Consider the following 18956-nt stretch of genomic DNA (forward strand, 5'->3'; position numbering starts at 1 on the left):
GGGATTTACCAGTACCTAAGTGTGGCGGAGCACCTTTGGGGTGCTCGCCATGTGGCAGGGGATGCAGTAGGCTGGGGCAGAGCCCAGCATGGAAGGCAGGTAGGTAAAGCCCTCTAGATCTCATTCTAAGGGGGGAGGTGTGTGGCAGAGCACCTTTGGGGGTGCTCGCCACTTGAGGACTCTCACAAGCTCTGAGGAGAGCCTGCTTTGGAGGAGCAGCAGGGGAAACCCGCCAAGTACCGTGTTAAGGGGGAAGGTGTGTGGCAGGGCACTGTTGGTGCCTGCCACTTTAAGACTGGGGCCAAGCAGCCAGTAGGTGCTTAATTGCAGTGGCCATTTTAGAGCTCTGGCTGCCCATATAAACAGGGCAGTCCACTTCTGGCAGCTGAGGCAGCAACGCTGCCTGGCTGCAAGGTTTAAGGTATCATTCTTGGAGGTAATGGAGGAGCTATAGGGGATGGCTAGGAGGCTTCTGGTCCTGGGCAAGACCTAAAACTGCACCCTGAGGGGAATGGGTAGTCTGGTGGGGCTCTCAGTGGTGCAGGAGTCCCCAGGAAATGCCTAGGTCAGTTATCACCCCGGTGTAAGGTGGGTAGAGGTACCTTAACCGAAGCCCTCACCTTCGGGTGGGTTTGTGTAACACTGGAGGCAGTTGGGGCCAGGCACGGCTGCTGCCACCTGAGCCCTGTGAGGTGCAGGACCCTGAAGAGAGAGAGTGGGGGCCAGACACGGCTCCAACCACCTGAGCCCTGTGGGGTGCAAGACCCCAAGGAGAGAGAGTGGGGGCCAGGCATGGCTACAGCCACCTGAGCCCACTGGGGAGCGAAGCCCTGTGGTCCTGAGTGAAGGGGGCAGAGATGAGGAGCCCTGAGTGAAGGGGGAGGAAAACCAGAGGGCTGAGAGCCCAGTATGTTTATATAGAGAGAGCGCAATGACCTGCTGCTCCAGGGAGGGAGGGAGAGTCTTCATGAGACCCTGGAACACCAGTCCTGGTGTGAGTCACATGACCCACAACCAGATGGGTAATCCCTAGTAGGGGCCAGAAGGTGGGCCCAAGAGAGTGAGGGGGCTTGTGGCAGAGGCCTGATGTAGAATACCCTTGGTTGGTCAATGCTGGGGCCAGGATCAAAACGGTCAAAAGGGCTAGGGGACCACCGCGAGGGATGCCTGGAGCTGAGGTCCTGGGGTTCTGACTGGCCTTGGAGGCAAGGCCAGGGCCTGTGTGGCCAAAGGTACCAGGGGGACCACGCCTGAGAGGGGAAATAGTTTCAGGGAGCTAGCAGCCCGAATGAAGGCGGGGTACGGCGCCAGGATGGAGCGATCTTAGAGGGGTCCTGGTAGGAGGATTTTGGGGACCAGTGTGGGGTGAGATTCACATTAGTGAATACCCTCTGTGAGGCATGGGCTGCAGTGTAAGGGAAATACGGAGCCGCAGATAGTGCCCCCTGGCATCAGGACAAGAATGGGCAGCCTTCCACCTTAATTAACATTGTAATTAATTAAGAACAAGCCGTGGCAGACGAGTCTGGTGGGTAGCACGCCCAAAGGCAAGTGGGAAACCTAGCATTGTGGCTAGGCGTGGAGCCCCACTTTGCCACACTAAGATCAAAGCCGGGTATTCATCTGGTTGCTGTGTTGTCAGGTAAAATGTCAAGACAAGGTCCTGGTCAGGGCAGGAGATCAAAGACGGGAACAAGCAGGAGACACCAAGACATCAGTATCTAACAATACTGTTGCTGGGACTGACTTTATAGGAAGTGGGAAGGTTTTACAGCAGGAACGGGCAATTATTTTGGGCGGAGGGCTGCTTAATGAGGTTTGGTGAGCTGTGGAGAGCCCCATGGGTAGTCCTACCGCTTTGGGACCAGAAGTCCCACCCCCTAACTCCTGACTTTGCCATTTGCCATCAGATGTCCCTCCCCTTGCCCCCAGAAATACTCCTTTTGGGAGGGGGAGTTGCCATCTTGGAAACAGAAAAAAACAAATCATACACTAAAAGTCATTTTAATTTTATTACAAAAAATATTTTTGTCATGATTTGTATTTGTGTACAGTATATAGAGGTGATTACATAATAACTAAAAATAAATTCTTAGTCTTTTATATTGTGTGTGGGGGGATATGTGTGTATAGTGGGGTGTGGGGGTATTTATGGTGGGGTGTTTGTGTTTGTATGATGGAGTGTGGGAGGGTTAGGGGTGTGTTTACGGCGGGGTGTGTATGGTGGGGTGGTTGAGTGTGTGTGGTGGGATATGTATAGTGGGTGTGTGTATGGTTGGTGTGCATTGTAGGGTGTGTAGGGGGGAGCTTGTGAGAGGGTTTTGTGTGTGTGGGGGCGTATGATATATTGGGGGGTTGTGTGGCATAAGTGGGGTGTGGGTGCGTGGCTCTGGAACACGCTGTCCTCTCCTGCAGGCAACACTGGGTGAGTGGATTTTGGGGTGTGGGGACCCCTCACACTGGCCCCCATAGTGCAGCAGCAGGCAAGGGCTATGGTGCCTGGCTCTAGCCAGTGCTGCACGTTGCTGCATGGAGCTCAGTCCCCACTGGGCCGTTTGTTTCCCTGGGTCTCCCCACACTCGCGGGGCACAAGAGGGAAGCTCCCCCTTTCCCTACCTGCTGCCTGGAGGGAGCCCAGGAAGCCTGCAGCAACAGCCTCATCCATGCTACCGGGCCAGTCCTTCTGCCCACAAAGGTGGGAATGAGGATAGGATATTTTGGGGGCATGTGTAGGTGCCTTGCTCCTACCCTCATGGGTAGAAGGTCTGGGCAGGGCACAATTTGTTGGGGGATGCTGTGGGCCAGATGAAAGTGCCTGGTGGGTCGGATGTGGCCTGCGGGCTGTATTTTGCCCATCCCTGTTTTACAGCCAATTCCATCAGGGGCTTGCAGCTCCTACTGGTTCACTCAGAGCACCTGGTCTTCCATTTATGATCTTCCCCAGGTCCTCTGCAGAACCTGAAGGGTGATCATAAAGAAAATGGAGATGGACTTTCTTCTGTGGTTGTAGGGGGCGGGACCAGAAGCAATGCTACAGCAGAGGACATTTAGGTTGGAAAATAAGAACTTTTTGACTATGAGTGTAGTTAAGTATTAGAAATAGGGTACCCAGAGAAGCTGTGGAATCTCCTTCCCTGGAAATTATCAAGAGTAGTTTAGGTAGACACTTGGCTGGAATGGTTTAGTCAGGGGTGATCCTGCTTTGAGCAGGGGGCTGGGCTAGATGAGCTTGTGAGGTCCCTTACAGCCCTGCTTTCCTATGATCTACATGCCTTAAGTTGCAGATCTTTTTGTGATGTATTTTTCTGTATTTCCCAGCAGGAGGAAAATGGTAAATTAATGAGTCACGTGCCTTGTCATTAAAAACAAAAGGGACAGGATGCTGTATCATGATTTAGTCCTGGCTGTTCTGTATAGAATTCTTTGACACACGTGAACAAAATAGCTCTTTAATCATAACTTTTCAGTATTTTTACTAAAATCTGAAAATATACTTATTTGAATGCTATAAGAGACTTGGCAGAAGTTGAAATTGAAAATAAGAAAATACTAAGCAGTTAATGGATTTCTAAACCCAACATACAGAGAGATTAAAAGACACGCACTTAAAATCAGAATAGAGTCTAGTCAGAACAACCTTTGTTTTGTAACAACTGTGAAAATAATTAGTGACAGTTTCAGTGTACAAATTAGTTACAAGTCTCAGACCTTGGAGGAAAATTGAAAGCTTGACCATTGTAAAGAAATATTGTTTAGTCACTAATCTGTGTGCCTATATTGTATGAACAATGAACCTTTGAATAAAATTTTTCAGAGACTAGAGAGATGCATTTTCTTTTTTGTTCATTTTGATCTTGTTAATTTGAGAAAATAATGATTTTGGCTATCACAACTGGAACATCTCAAGCTAATGTGGGATACTTTTCAAAATGAACTTTCTAAATTAACTGCTAGTATGCTTAATTCCATCTTTGTGTTAAACATGCTTAAATTAAATAGTGTTGCCTAGACTTGTTTAACTCTTCAGTTATTCTGTATTTGAAATATTAATTTATTGACTGACAACTTTAGTTTAGTTTAGTTTTTTTAATTATCAAAAAGCATATATTTCTTTTTCAACTTTCAATTGGAAGGAAACATAAGTATGTCAGAAATCAAATACGTTAATTTGTTAACATATGGTCAAGATTACATTTCTTGAGTGTGATGTTTGAACAATATTCTATGGTGCATTTAGGCTTGAAAAAGGACCATCTGTTCTAGTGTTTATTTTCCATTATTTATTAGGAGGTAATGGCCTACATTAGACACTTATATTCTATTATGACATGACTTAGTCAGGTATTTAATTTAATGAGGTGCTTGGGATGAGCATTTTTTCTGGTCTGTGATAATGATGAAAGGTAAGTAGATAGCTGTTTGCTATATGAAACATGACCAAAAAACCCAACCCTGTATGCTGAATTTTGATGCTGTTTGGATTTTAAATTACATTCATGTTCTCAGATGTGGTCCCACCTAGGCCTTACACTCTCTTAGAACCTGGCCCCGCCTTGGGCCAGTTGAACTCCAGGCTCTCCTGGCTCTGGCAGTCTCTGCTCTGGTCTGTTTCAGCTTTTTGGCCCTCCGGTCCCTGGCCCTGCACAGACCAATCTAGACTCTGCGGGTCAGTCTTCCTTCTGGGAGTCCTCTTACGTATGGGGCCACCCTCTTGGGCCCCTTCCATGGATCTCTCCCTGTCTAGGCTCACCTGGAGACTCCTGTAAGTTGTACAAACACAGCCCCTCTCTGGGGTTCACCTGGCCTCTCAGTAGGCCCCTGTATTCTCAGCCTCTCTGGGCTCCTTCGGCCTCCTAGTAGGCCCCCAGAGACTCCGCCAGGGCCAGCCCACAATTTTTTTGAGCCCCCTGATGCGAAGAAGGCAGTGGCGAGAGGGTGGTGGTGGTGAGCAGCTAAAGAAACTGGTGGCAGAAGTGTTGGCGGGGATGGTGAGCAGCTGGATGTGAAACAAGCAGTGGCGGGGGGGTGGGGTGGTGAGTGGCTGGATACAGGGGGGCCTTGCAACTGCAGGTTTTGCAGGATAGGATGGGCTAGCCCTGTACTCAGCCCCTCTCAGGACTCCCCTGGCCTCTCAAAGGGCCCACAGACTCACAGCCCCCTTCTTGGGGCTCCGGACCCCACACTGGACCATGAGAAACCTCCTCCATCACTTTAGTTCCTACCCAAACCTCCAGACTGCTCCAGATGTTGTGCTCCCTTCTGATCGCTTGAAGCTGCAGCCCTCCTGCTAAGGCAGTGCTCTCTCAACAGGGCCCAGACCTTACTGCCTGGCTCCTCTCAGGGCTGGGGCTTATACTTGCTCTAAGCCCTGCCCTCCTCTGGAGTCGGATGACTCCCTCCTGGGTCAGGCTTAGCCTCATCTGCTGGCTCCCTGGGTCAGCTGTCTCCCAATCATGCCTGGCCCACACCTGTACCTGCTTTACACACTGCTTGACTTCTTAAAAGTGGCAGGCACCCCTAAGTGCCCTGCTACACTGGGCACAGCTCCAGCCTAGAAGCTGCTGCTTTAGGGCCAGGCTGGGACCATGCTCAGTGCCCCAGGCTGCAGCCTGCATGGAGCCTGCTGGCATGGTAAGGGGGAAGAGAAATCGGTAGGTGGAGGAGCAGAGGCTATGGTGGGTTGGGGCAGATGTGCAGGTTGAGGGGTTGGGGGGCCAGGCAGCAGCTGTGGCCCTGATCCTGGGTAGGGGCTGGAGCCTGAGACAAAGCCACTGTCTGCCGTCCCCTTCCCTCTTCCCCCCCCCAGCTGCCCTTGTACTCAATTCTAAGATGAGGGTCTTCCTCCTCAGGTTAAATGGAGAAAAAAACCTTGTCTTGCAGTTAAGTAAATATGGTAAATTGTTGCTATTTGTTTCTTATATATGGTGAATTGCTAGCTACAGGGTGTTGCAACATGGGAGAGTTCTGGTTGGTGATAGAAATCACAGATTAGACCAGAACTTCCACCTGTACAGTTGCTGTTTATAGAATCATAGAAAATGGGGTTGGCAGGGACCTCAGGAGGTCATCTAGTCCAACCTCCGGCTCAGAGCAGGACCATCCCCAACTAGATCGTTCTAGTCAGGGCTTTGTCAAGCTGGGCTTTAAAAGCCTTGTAGGATAGAGGTTCCACCACCTCTCTAGGTGACCTGTTTCATTATTCACCACCCTCCTCAGGAGAGTTTTTCCTGATATCCAACCTAAATCTCCCTTGCTGCAACATGAGACTATTGCTCTTTGTTCTGTCATCTGCCACCACTGAGAACAGTCTAGCTCCATTCATTCCTCTTTGGAACTCCCCCCTTCAGGTAGTTAAAGGCTGCTACTATTAAATTGCCCCATAGTCTTCTCTTCTCTAGACTAAAAAAGCCCAGTTCCCACAGCCTCTCGTTGTAAAGTCATGTGCCCCAGCCCCCAAACCACTTTCGTTGCCCTTTGCTGGACTCTCTCCAATTTGTCCACATCCTTTCTATAATGTGGGGCCCAAAACTTGTTGGTCTGTTGTGAGAGGATTCAGTCACTGGGTGTCAGGTGCTTCTTAGCTAACTGCATCTAGATCTAGTTTCCCAGCTTTCTGACCTATTACTAGCTCTGAGGCCTAAGGGAGCACTCCTAAGCGCATATTTTTCATTTGACATCCTTGGCTGTGGAATGCTTCTCTCCAGCCATTCTTGACCCTAGAACCTGTGTTTGAGATTTCAAAAGGAAGGTGAAATAAATACAGAGAGGTGTTTTTTAATTGAATTGTATGGGATGTAGCTGTAATGAGTGTGTAAGTGGTAGACTTGGGTCTGTGACTAGTTGCCAGGAATGAAATGGTATGGTATGTGACCAGAGATTTTGTCTGTTACTCCTGCTAGCCCTACTGAAGTTGATGACAAAATTTCCATTGACTTCAGCAGGGCCAGGACTTTACCCAACCTACTAGATAGTTCAGAAAATATGAATTTTGTGAAAAACTGGACCTGGGAAGAAGGCCAGAAAGTGCAGTGTTGTCTTAACTCTCTGTTTAAGCTGCCCTCAGGATAAAGATGGTATAAATTTGTTTCCCTAATTATTCTCTCAATCTCACACCATTAATGATTGTTTTCTTTGCTTGTTCCACTCTGATAAGACTGTGCAAGTATCATCACCTGGATCAGTCAATGATATTTACTCAGCAGAAAGACCAGCAGTGAAAGTGTGGCTTTTAAGTTATATGCCAATCTCTATAGCATTACTGAATTATATCTTGAAGGCTTTTCAAGCTGCTGTAGATGTAGAAGTAGGTGGACAGATTAACTTGCTTAATTGTTTTGAAACCTGACTTTATTTCCCATTCTAGGAGGGCATAATTTTAAATGGTACATCTTTGTCAGATTTCAGAAGGAAATCACAAATTTTGGACTCTAATGTTATAGGAGACAGTAATAGATTTGTAAAGACAATTTTAGCATGTTTTTATTCTATTTCTCTTGCATCTATTACATCATTTCCATTAAATTCAGCTCCCAGGAATTAAATTCTTGTCCGGTTAACTGTGTGTAGATCAGAGTGATTCAAGACTAAATGGTGCTCAGATCCACCTACCTGAGGTATTCCCCACAAAATGCTTTAGGTTACTATTAAAAGGCTTAATTCTTTGTCTCTGCCTTTGCCACAAAAAGTATTCTTGATCTTCCACATCCCATTACCTTATGTTACACAAACTTGGAATTTTTGCAACTTTCTTATTAAGGCTTGTGGCCCAAGTCGGGGCCTGGACAAGTAACACACTTATGCTGGTATAATGTATACCAGTTTCGTATCTTGATGTAAATTATACCTGGGTTCAGAGCAGACAGACATGTAGTTATCTACTGTGTTATATTGGACTAACCCCACACCTGATTTTCCCGCCCCCCCCCCCGGTAATTCTTCACCAGGTTCAGGTAGGTTATCCCAGTGTAAAGCAGTATGTCCTATGTTTGCTTTTTTAATGTTGGTGTAAAGGCTGATTCTGTTGGTATAAATATGTTTTGTGTCTGAACCCTAAATCATAGGATCTGGATCCTAATTGGTGACTGGTAATACTGTACTCTTTTTCTGAATAAGTTGCATTATGCTTTACATCACCGGTCATTGTTTCATTAATTTTATGTTGAGGTATAGGCAGTTAGCACAGCATGTTATGAATACGCATACAGTAGATAGACTTCAGTTGCTATAAGCAAAAAAACAGTTTTTCTTTCTTTCTTTATACATTACTTTTAACAAAGATTGAATCGGAGTCGCTTGATAATTTTGATTATTTTGTATCTTGCCTTCCAAACAGAGAAAGGAGATTTCATTGCGTTGGATCTTGGTGGATCTTATTTTCGAATTCTGCGGGTGAAGGTCTCTCATGAAAAAAAGCAGACGGTACAAATGGAAACTGAAATTTATAACACACCAGAAGATATCATGCATGGCACTGGAGCAAGGGTAGGTTTCTTTAGTTAAGGACATTTACCTAATATTAGGTCATTGACATTACAGTTCTGACAAAGTGTGGAAAGAAAAAATTGGTAACAGTTTAATAATCAGGCCTACTTTGTGTAGCAGGTTGGATATAATTCTTCTTGTTATTAAAATTTAAATAAGCTGTTTTAGTAACTGAACATTGAAGGTAACTAGAACACTTTTTATTGCACAAGTAACTTATTGTTAAGTTAGAATTTGGTTTATAAGACCAATTTCCACATGCATCTTATCTGCTGAAAATCACCTTCTGTGTATGGGGACAGAGAATAGAAAAACAACAAAGTTTGCAAAAGCCCAGTTGGATGCAATGTGCAATTGAATAAATGACTGTGCCTAGAAACCAGCAAATATTGGTGACAGGACCAAGTACCCAGCTCTTTCAAAAATGATTCTGGCATGAAACAGCACATAGACTGAAGCATTTGTTTAAAAAAAATAGACAAAGGTGGGATGATGGTTTATGATTATATGGATCTCACTTATTGAATAAATGATACTTGGGACCTGGTATGAGTAATATTTTTAGTTTCCAGTCATGTTGTAATGGCAAAATATACTGGAGTGTTTTTATATTTGACTTCCAATTTTGCTAGGAGGAAACATTTACTTTTTTTACATGTAGTTAAGAAATGTCTTATGGAGAACACTTTAATATGTTTATTTAATCTGCCCTGATATAACACAAATGATGAGATTATTGTTGCTGGGTGAACATAGTTATTGATAGCTATTTTTCTTATTAGAAAGAGGAGCCATTGAAAAATGTAAAGATTACCTTTTAGAAAATTCAATGTTCACTTCTAAAAAATTGAAAAATTAATTTCTATCTTTAATTTCTAATTCAGATCCATTGACAGTTTCTCCATTGTTAAGATAATAATTTTCACTTGACATAGTTTAATGGCATTGCTTTTATATAACAGCACAATGATATTTGAACCTATATTAACAACATTTCAAAATTATGAGTGTATTTGACTACTTTGGCTACATTTAATTGCTAGGGATTTGTCTGAAGGTGTATATAATCATTTTCAGAATAATTTACACTTTAAAACTGAGAATTCTTTTGTATCTTTTTTGGGGTGGGGAGTAGGGTTGTAATCATTGGGAAGTTACCAGTGGAAACATGCAATTTGTATTGATTGTGGCAGTACCACAAAAATAAGGAGAATTTCTTGCTTTATTTTCCCAAGGCCAGTTGTAGCATCTCTCCCCACTTACACTGAGGAAAGATTTTCTTTTTTTTTAAGTTTTTTTAATAAAAACTTGAAAATGATCTGTGTGCACAATCAGGTGAGTAAAACCAATTTAAATATGAATTTATAAGGTAAATTATAAATAAACAAGATAATAATCAGAAGCCTTTCTCAACATCAAGAGCCAACAAGCCTTGTGCTTTAGACTAGCAGGTACTGTCAAGAGGACATTAAACTAGGAGCAAAAGTAGGAAGGGTGACCAGAATGTATTCTATAATGAATGAGCAAGCAAGACACTGAGTAGATAATTTCTAATCTCTAAAGATTGGTGAAGAAAAGAGAAGAGCTAGAAAGATCATCAAGATGGGAATATAAGGTATTTTTTGTTTGCTCTCCTTTATTGGACCAACTATATAGTTGTGAGATGCTTTCAGACCTAAAACATCCTTTTTTCAAGTCATTTACTGTTGGTCACTGAAGAGGGGTACTTTATGCCCAAAAGCGTGTCCAATGTTTTTAACTGTACAGTTGGTACTATAAAAGATATCACAAAAACTCTCTTGCCTCATGTACATTTCCTGAGCTATCACAGCTACACCAGTGCACCAACTCTTCTGTATTATAACTGGGTCAGTTTCCTTAATCATTGTATGATGTCTAAATTTTTCCTTGGTGCTAGTTTAACAATGCTTCCACAAGGGCTTTCAAGGATGCATTGTGTACACCAGGGCTGTCCAGTTGGCAGCCCACAGATTGTATGCGACTCCTGAGGGGTTAAACCGTGGTCCCTGGGCTCCTGTTCTTTTGCTGCCACTGGAATTTTCTGGCTCCCTCTCCTTCCTCTAACTTCCACTGTCTGCCTCCACTCCAGGGGTGGGGGGTGTTTTGTTTTGGGATCATAGTTGGTATACCAGGTCCTCCCCAGTCTCCCATCATAGCATATTAGGGGGCATCTGAGATGCAGTGTGTGTGGGGGGTGGGCCAGTGTGATGCAGCATGGGACATTGGTGTGGTGCTGTGAAGGGGGGCTGCCTACTGAGTAGCACAGTGGGGGTGCCCACACAGCATAGTATGCAGCCCACATGGCATGTAGCTGAGTGGGGCCCCCAGCCACTCAGAAGTTAGACAGCTCTGGTGGACACCTATTGGCATTCAAGTGGTTAATGATTTGATGCTTCTGACTGATGCCTATGCTAGTGCTAGTAGTAACTTTAAATCTGTGACTCAGTTGTTCCAGTTATGGGTCTAGTTGTTCTGTTAATTTTCTAAACAGGATAGGTTACTAATACTCCTTTTGATGATTTCAAATATTTACATCCTTATCCTTATCCTTATAATTATTCAGATTTGTGGAGAAATTGTGAATTGACTTAATCTCTCACTGGCAGATCTTTAATCTGATATTTTTCACATCAGTACATTCATATTTCTATCCTCATCCATCTGTCAGGCACAGACATACTTCAACTGTAGTACAACTATCATTGAAATAAAGGCAAAGCTCATGACTTTAGTTATGAGATGCATAAAATTTGTGGAAGATCCTCTCGGTCAAGTGATTTATATTCAAAGAACCTGAGCTAATTTAAGACTGTTTTCTCTAGTGGTCTTTGCACTCCGTGCCTTGTTGAAATGATATTTAAATCTGGGTTTTGCTTTCTGTTGGATACCTTGCTCTTGCACTTACTTCGCTTTAGCTTCCCAAGCCAGTTGGCCTCTAGCAGATTGAAACACCTTGAAACTGTCATTAACTCTTTGACTATATTTTTGCAGTGTTCTAAGCAAATGAATCGGGGTGCTTCTGTGCCTATTTCTGCTCCTCAAGGACTGCACACCAGTTAGTTTCAGTTTCACCCTCAAATACACTGTGTTGTTCTGCATGGGCTACCTCTTGAAGTAGAAATAAACATAAGGAGTAGCTGCATTCATCGGGTGTGTTAGGTGGGCTAATTAGTGCTGTCCCTGAGCAGGGCTAATTAGCATGCCTACAGAGCTGAAAAATGGCTACACTGCTTACTGGTGAGGTGGTAGCTTGCATGGGCCTTGCAGGATGTGTTTGAGGGCCCTTGTGATGTGCCATATGTGAAGTCAAACAAAACTAGTACCATAAAGCAAGCAGTACAGAAGATGGTAGCAAAAATTGTAGCATTTGTTCTGTTGACTAGCAGTCCATTTATCTTGTACTATATACATTAAAGACATAACTTTGTTATTTCTCTCATAAAACAGTTAATAATTCTCTTGATCTTCTCATCCAGTTGTATGTAGAAAAATATTACTTTATCTTTGTGTTGTAGCAGTAGAAGACCCCAACCATATTCTGTGTTGGGTCATTGGTACCCTTCTTGTGTTTGCAGTTCATATGTATGATAATCCCAAGTGGCTCATTCAGTGGTTTGAAAGTCATATATAAATATCCTTTTTTCACATGTGTGAATTCTGGGTAATTCATTGGATTGGGAATCGTAGGGGATTGTATTTGAATTAAAATCTAAAAAGCAGGTCCTGTCTTTTTCTGTGCCATCATTATCTTATTGCCTAAGTTTGCAGCATTATACTTAGGTAGAATTTCCTCTTCCTGCAGTATATCTTAATGGACTATATGCTGGCTATATAGTATTACCTTAAACTCAGGTGGTGGATACATTTTAGTGGTGTTATAAATACGTTTGCAAAATGCTTTCTGGTGGAAAACACTATAGAAACACATAATGCTATTACTGGTACAACAGCTTATTTTAGATAACATTTGTCATAATCTGTTGCTTAATTACAAATCCTCTTTCTTATTGGGACAGCTGGGCATGGTATTGCAGAACTGCAGCATGCATTATTTCTTCTGCTTTCTCATTTTATGTGAGGGTGTTAGTATTCTCAGTTCAAAGGGAATATGAAGTGCAACATTTTCTCTTTGAAACTACCATAGGAAACTTTTTTGCAGATGATATCCTATTTTCTATATCGATTTTTAACATATTCTGTTGAGCAGTAATGCCACATAAACTGATTTCTAGCCTTGTGAAGAATTCTGTCTTTAAGCTTCGTATTTGCTGGGGCTTGTTTAGCATTTCCTCTATGATTCTTAATGTTGATTAAAGCTAGGAAAGTGCATTGTGACTTGAAGCTGATTAAAAAATGCTCATCTGTCATTTGCCCTAAAATACTAGTTATTTTCCAGAGTTTTGGCCAGATGGGTTTGCTGATATGTTTGCAGTTTCCAAAGAGTTAAAATGTAAAACAAAGAAAAGTTTCTGAGATAATAATAGGGGCGTGCTACTAGTATTATAACCATCTGCAAGTTAGGTCAATTTGAGGTATGTTTGGTTGTTTGTACTAGTAGACTTTTTTTCATCATTTCAGTCCTTGGAGTTAGCTCCTGGGCTTGATTCAGCCCTATGATATGCTTTGTGTGCTAAGGTTTTCCTAGTAGCTTATGTGAAAGATCTTTCTTTCTCTCTCACACACACACGCACAAATTTACCATGTGTGCAAATTCTGACGTCGGAAAACCAGAAGCTGGTAGCTGCAGGAGCCACAAGAATGGGTGGGTGAAACCAACAAGGGATGGAGGTGGCAACAAGCAAGTTTCTCCTACTGTCCCCTCAGAAAAGGCTGGCGTAAGTTAAAGCTGCCAGAATCTGCTCTCATTAATGCTACATCTCTTTAGCCCACCTACTTGCTTCACCCCATCGCCTTGCTTTCTCTGGGACAAACCTGAATTTTCATTTATGGTGTTCTGCACCCTGCCGCCATGGTGAGCAGACTCAAATTACTGTCATTTGAGCTGGTAGCCACTGGTGTTACAGCCAGTTTTGGTTTTATTTGATATTGCTCCTGCAGAAAAAACACACTTGGACCAATAAAGCTCCTTCATTGTAAGTGGCTGCCTGCTGGAAGTCCCAGCCAGTTGTTTCTGCACGTGGAAAGGGTGGGGGTAGGTTCCCAATTTTTATGTTCTACGTTCTCGGTTCGCTGTTGTCTAAAAAAAAAACAAAAAACTAAAAGATGGGAGCGTCGGTCAGCGGGCCTGAACTGCAGCCCATTTGGTTCTCTATGATCAGCATGTCCTTCTGTTTATTTAATCCCTTCTAAAAAATTGATCAGATACAAAACAGATGTTTGAATAGATACTTAAAATGAAATATAAAACTATGCTGTGTTCCTTGTGAGCTCTGCATAAATGCATAATGAGGTAAGAAGTGATATTTATGGTCAAAGACGGAGCAGGGATGTACAGATTAAGTTGAGTGCTAGGACCTTTCGTAATGAAAAAGCCACGATGAAGTATGGCAGCGACATGGCTTTGGGTGACGAGTTGAACTACTGGATAAGAACCCAACTCAGTGAAAGGTGTTGTCTGGCCTCGCTGATTTTTTGTCTTGTGGTGCCTTTGCTCTTTCTGTTGTGCTTGTCACTGTTGTTCCATAGCATGTAAGGAGCTATGGGACTGGAGATGTAATTATTTCACAAAGCTCGTTGCCATGTGCCTGTTTGCAAATGTTCCCATCACAATTTGTCCCTTGGAGCATGTAAAATACTGTAAGAATCTCTCTTTTTTTTTTTTTCCGTGCCAGAAAAATAGTGAGAAGTTATCCATTATGGGTTTGATCCTGCAAAGTGCTGACCTTTCTGGTCCCAATAAAAGCAAAGCTTTTAAGAATACATGTCATCCTATTGGCTTTCCTGGGACTGCTTACAGGCTTTAAGTTAAGCATGTGTTGTCTTCCTGGATTGCAGCCAAAGTGCTCAGCTTACTTTGTAGTATCAAGTCCTAATTACTAGCTCTTTTAGGTACTAACATTTGCTTAATATTAACTACATATTAAAAGAAATTGATGTTTTTTTCTTAACAAATTTACTATTAGATGTATTAAAATATACTGGAGATGGTTTTACAAATCATTTGACTATTGCTGAAAGAACAGGTTTTTTTTGTTGTTGTTGTTCTTCATCATGTATGAAGTGAAATGTTTATACATATTGCCTTAACTTTTAAGGTGGTCCTCCAATAAGTGTAAATGAAACACAAAAAATGTCTTTTTAGTTTTGAATTGATTATTTGTAATGGTCACGTTCCCCATGTAGTGAGAAATGTCTTTTCATAAACTGACTTGTCATTTTTTACTCATTTCCACATAGCTGTTTGATCATGTTGCCGAATGCCTGGGAGACTTCATGGAGAAACAGCAAATCAAGGACAAAAAACTACCAGTTGGTTTTACATTTTCTTTCCCCTGTAGACAATCCAAGCTGGATGAGGTAAGAACATTTCAGAACTTTGATAGTGTGCAGAAGGGCCATTATGCTGTTAAATACAGGTTTTCCTTGATTATGCTGTACACATGTTCCTAGAAAATGGTGTATAACTTGAATTTACATAAAGGGAACCCACTTTACAATGTAGCGAATAGGGATGCATTCCAAGAGGGTCCTCAACTGTTCTGACCCCGAGACCCATTTCTACTACTTTTTTACCAGACCATTTTGGACTCGCCGACAGTAGACAGTACACACAAGCACAGAGTGGTGGTGAATGTTACCATAATGGGGATGGCAGCTACAGAAACGCGTATTGCAGACAACAAGCGAGGAGCACAGATCCACACAGGAGACTATATTTTGGTGTGTGTCACTCCCACAGCGTACCGCATAAAGCAGCTGATTGTGGGCTTCCACCACACTGATCACATAAGAGTGAATTTACCTCGCATATAACAAATTTTTGGTATAAAAAGGTCATTGCATAAGAATGAATTTGCAGGTTCTGTATGTGCAAAAAGTGAGGGAAACCTGTAGCCCAAACAAACAGTATTCCAGTTGGCTTATATTTCAGTGTAAGAGTAAATTAATTGTACATTACAATGAAAAACTTTGCATTTTCAAATAGTTTTGAAAGAGTTTTAACAATTGAAAACAAATCTTCCAACAGTTTGTTTTAATTTAAAATTAGATCATCATCTTTCTACTTATGCTGAAGTTAGTAGGGATGACAATACTAAGTGTAGAGCTTTTTACTGCCCTAGCCAGGTTATTGTTGCTGAGTTGTCATTTCAGCAGTGCTGGCTCACAGCAAGTACCTTTACTCATGAGGTGAGGATTGCAGAAATTGACTATTGTACGATCTAGTCCTGAGAGCTGCCAAGTGCATATAACTTCAGTTAAGACAAGTGGGGGCAGGATGATTTAGCATTACCTGTGATCAGGCAGTGAGGCTGGACAAAAACCTTGTGAAACAAAAACCAAGCATGGCTACAAAATGAAACCTTCCTGGTTGGTTTATTGCTCTGTGTGCATTATGATTCTTGTGATTTCCTAAACTGTAGGCTGCCATAGTATTAGTTTCTCTATTATCTTCCTTGTTTTATTTTGCATAGTTAGGATCCCTCAGTGACTTGCTATAGTTTTGCTATAGCAACAGTTTGCTAAATCAATGCTAATGTAGTAAGAAGCAAATGAGAATGCAAATATTGATTAAACCTACAATTTTCTAAACCTAACATGAAGTACTAGTTTTCAGGGCTGTAAATCTCACTACATACAATACAACTGTAGCATAAATATTGACATAGAGAAAGATTGCCTGGGATTACTCTTCTGTTAAGTTTTATATTCCCAAACCATGCCAAAGCTGAAGCAAAGGTTATTAATAAGGCGGTGTTTATCTTAAAATTTAATAAGAGATTGACATGCTATGTTTGACATTGGTTCAGAAAAGTCTTGTTCACTTCTGCAGACCTTTACATTTGATCATGATCAAGGATAATGCTAAGGTTATGGACAAAGAAGGAAAATGGAAGATCCAAGTCAAGAATGCAGGTGTGCAACAGAGTTGTGTTTGTGGATGGTTCTCTTGCCTAAGGGAAGCTACTGTTTGTCTGAGATTGCAGTATGCTCTAGCAAACAATGAAGTCACAATTCAGGTTAGCATACAGATGGGATGGGTCAATTAGATGCCAAAAGAGACGCGTAGAATTTAGTGTTACTAGAATGTTAGTGAGGGATAAAAAGGCAAAGGATGGCTCATGAGTGATAAAAATCAGAAACCTTATTTAGTCAGTTTCTCATATATTAATACAACTTGTATAAGGCAAAGATTACTCAGAATTACTAGGTTTCTGAACTTTTTTTCCTGGAATAAATGAGCCAGATTCATCCCTGACTTAACTCTGAAGTCTGTGGAGCTGTAGCAGGTCTAGATTTGACCCAAGGCTTTGATTTTGGTCATGCAACTCTTGTACTGTATTCAGTAACAAGCAGGATGGTCTCATGGTTAAGATTCAGAACTGAGAATGAGAACGCCTGAAAAGGGAACTGCTTAGCTCTGGCATAGGTTTGCTCAGTTTATGCTGCAAAGGCTCTCCTGTTCTAGCCTTCCACAGTCAAGGGAAACTGTCCCAGCAAAAGGATATCTTTTATTCTACAAAAGGGGTGTTAGCTGATGCATGTTTGTCTGTCACAGGTAACAGCTTACCAGACTTGCACTTACTTAACCTTGATATACCCATCCTGACATGAGCTGGAAGTGTAGACCTAGCCTCTGTGACAAGTGGGCAAGTCGCTTATTGTGTATGTGTATGCACGCACATGCTCATGCAGGCCTGCACACATTTGTTTACTCATCTGTAAAGTGGAGGTAATATTTACCATGTAAGGATGTTGTCAAGGTTATTCACAGATGTTTTAAAATGTGTTGAGATCCCTCAGTGTAAGCTTGTAATGAGAGCAGTCTTCAGGGAGTTTCAGGAGTTCAAGCAGCAGCTGGAAACCTGTCAGAAGAAGGAACCACACTATCAAGTTGTATGTTATATCAATCATCAAATGGGAATCAGGAGCTGGCATATGACTAAAGTCCCAGGGATAATATCTGGGCTGGAGAAATATCAGCTGAATATTTAGTACTTCCCTTGGCAACCAACTGAATAAACTGGGCAGTTAGGGACATAGGACTAGAGTGGACCTGCTGGATCGCTAAGTCCAGTTCTCTCCTATCACAAGCAATCACATCATATAAGGCACAGATAGAAGTTTGTTTGTCATGCATTTGGCCCCTTGAAAGCGCTCTACTGCCATGCCCTTACAGACATGCATGGTTGCAGCACACTTTAAAAGGGCCTGATCCCATGACAGTCTGAGCCTTCATTCTGTGAGGGTTCCGATGAAGGTGCTCCAAAGCAGAGCGTCTTTATTAATTTATCCCAGCTCAGCCCTGCTCCCGGTGCTGTCTTCCGGGGTGGGATGGGGGCGGGTGGAGAGTTCCGTCTGAGGTTTTTTCAGCCAGCACTGCACGCCCCTCAGAGGTGGCTCCAAGCCACCCTCCAGCGCTGACTGAAACCCCACCAGACTGAGCTCCTTCTGCTCCCTTCCCCCCACCCCTCCTATTCTGAAGACAGTGCCTGGGCTGAGAGAGGGGAGTGGCAGGGCTAGGGGAGAGTGGCTGTAGACTTGCAGCCACTCCCAAATTGTAGCTGAATCCCACAACCACTGGGACTTGGCACCAAACATAGTTTCATAGTTTGTAGGGTTGGAAGGGACCTGAGCAGATCATCTAGTCCAACCCCCTGCCATGGCAGAAAAGAGTACTGGGGTCAAATGACCCCAGCAAGATGTTCATCTAACCTCCTTTTAAACACCCCCAGGGTAGGAGCCTGCACCACTTCTCTTGGAAGCTGGTTCCAGACCCTAGCCGCCTTGACTGTGAAGTAGCGCCTCCTGATATCTAACCTAAATCTACCCTCTGCCAGCTTGTGACCGTTATTCCTGGTCACTCCTGGCGGTGCGCGGGGAAACAGTGACTTCCCCAATGCTTGCTGATCCCCCCTGACTAATTTATAACAGGCCACAAGATCCCCCCTCAGCCTTCTCTTTTGGAGGCTGAACAGGTTCAGGTCCTGCAGCCTGTCCTCATAGGGCCTGCCCTGCTGTCCTTTGATCATACGAGTGGCCCTCCTCTGCACCCTTTCCATGTTGTCCACATCCCTCCTGAAGTGCGGCGCCCAGAATTGGACACAGTACTCCAGCTGCGGCCTGACCAGTGCCGCATAGAGGGGGAGGATCACCTTCTTGGACCTGCTCGAGATGCATCTGTGGATGCATGCCAAGGTGCAGTTGGCCTTCCTGACTGCCTCTCCACACTGCTGGCCCATGTTCGTCTTGGAGTCAATGTTGATCCCCAGACCCCTTTCCGCCTCCGTGCTGATAAGAGGGGAGTTCCCCAACCTGTAGGTATGGTGCCGGTT

General features: G+C 43.3%; 1 protein-coding gene across 1 annotated transcript in view; it reads left to right on the plus strand.

The window, feature by feature from the left end:
* The window catches only part of HK1 (hexokinase 1), a 73116-nt gene that overhangs the window by 19104 nt on the left and 35056 nt on the right, over nucleotides 1-18956 (plus strand). Inside the window, exons 3-4 of the mRNA XM_090058031.1 lie at nucleotides 8333-8481; nucleotides 14860-14979. Of these exons, the coding sequence (XP_089914157.1) occupies nucleotides 8333-8481; nucleotides 14860-14979 (269 nt within the window). The remainder of the gene's footprint in view (nucleotides 1-8332; nucleotides 8482-14859; nucleotides 14980-18956) is intronic.

This window comes from Crocodylus siamensis, chromosome 7, assembly GCF_052110815.1.
Source record: "Crocodylus siamensis isolate JL-2025a chromosome 7, ASM5211081v1, whole genome shotgun sequence".
In the NCBI taxonomy this organism is placed as follows: Eukaryota; Metazoa; Chordata; order Crocodylia; family Crocodylidae; genus Crocodylus; species Crocodylus siamensis.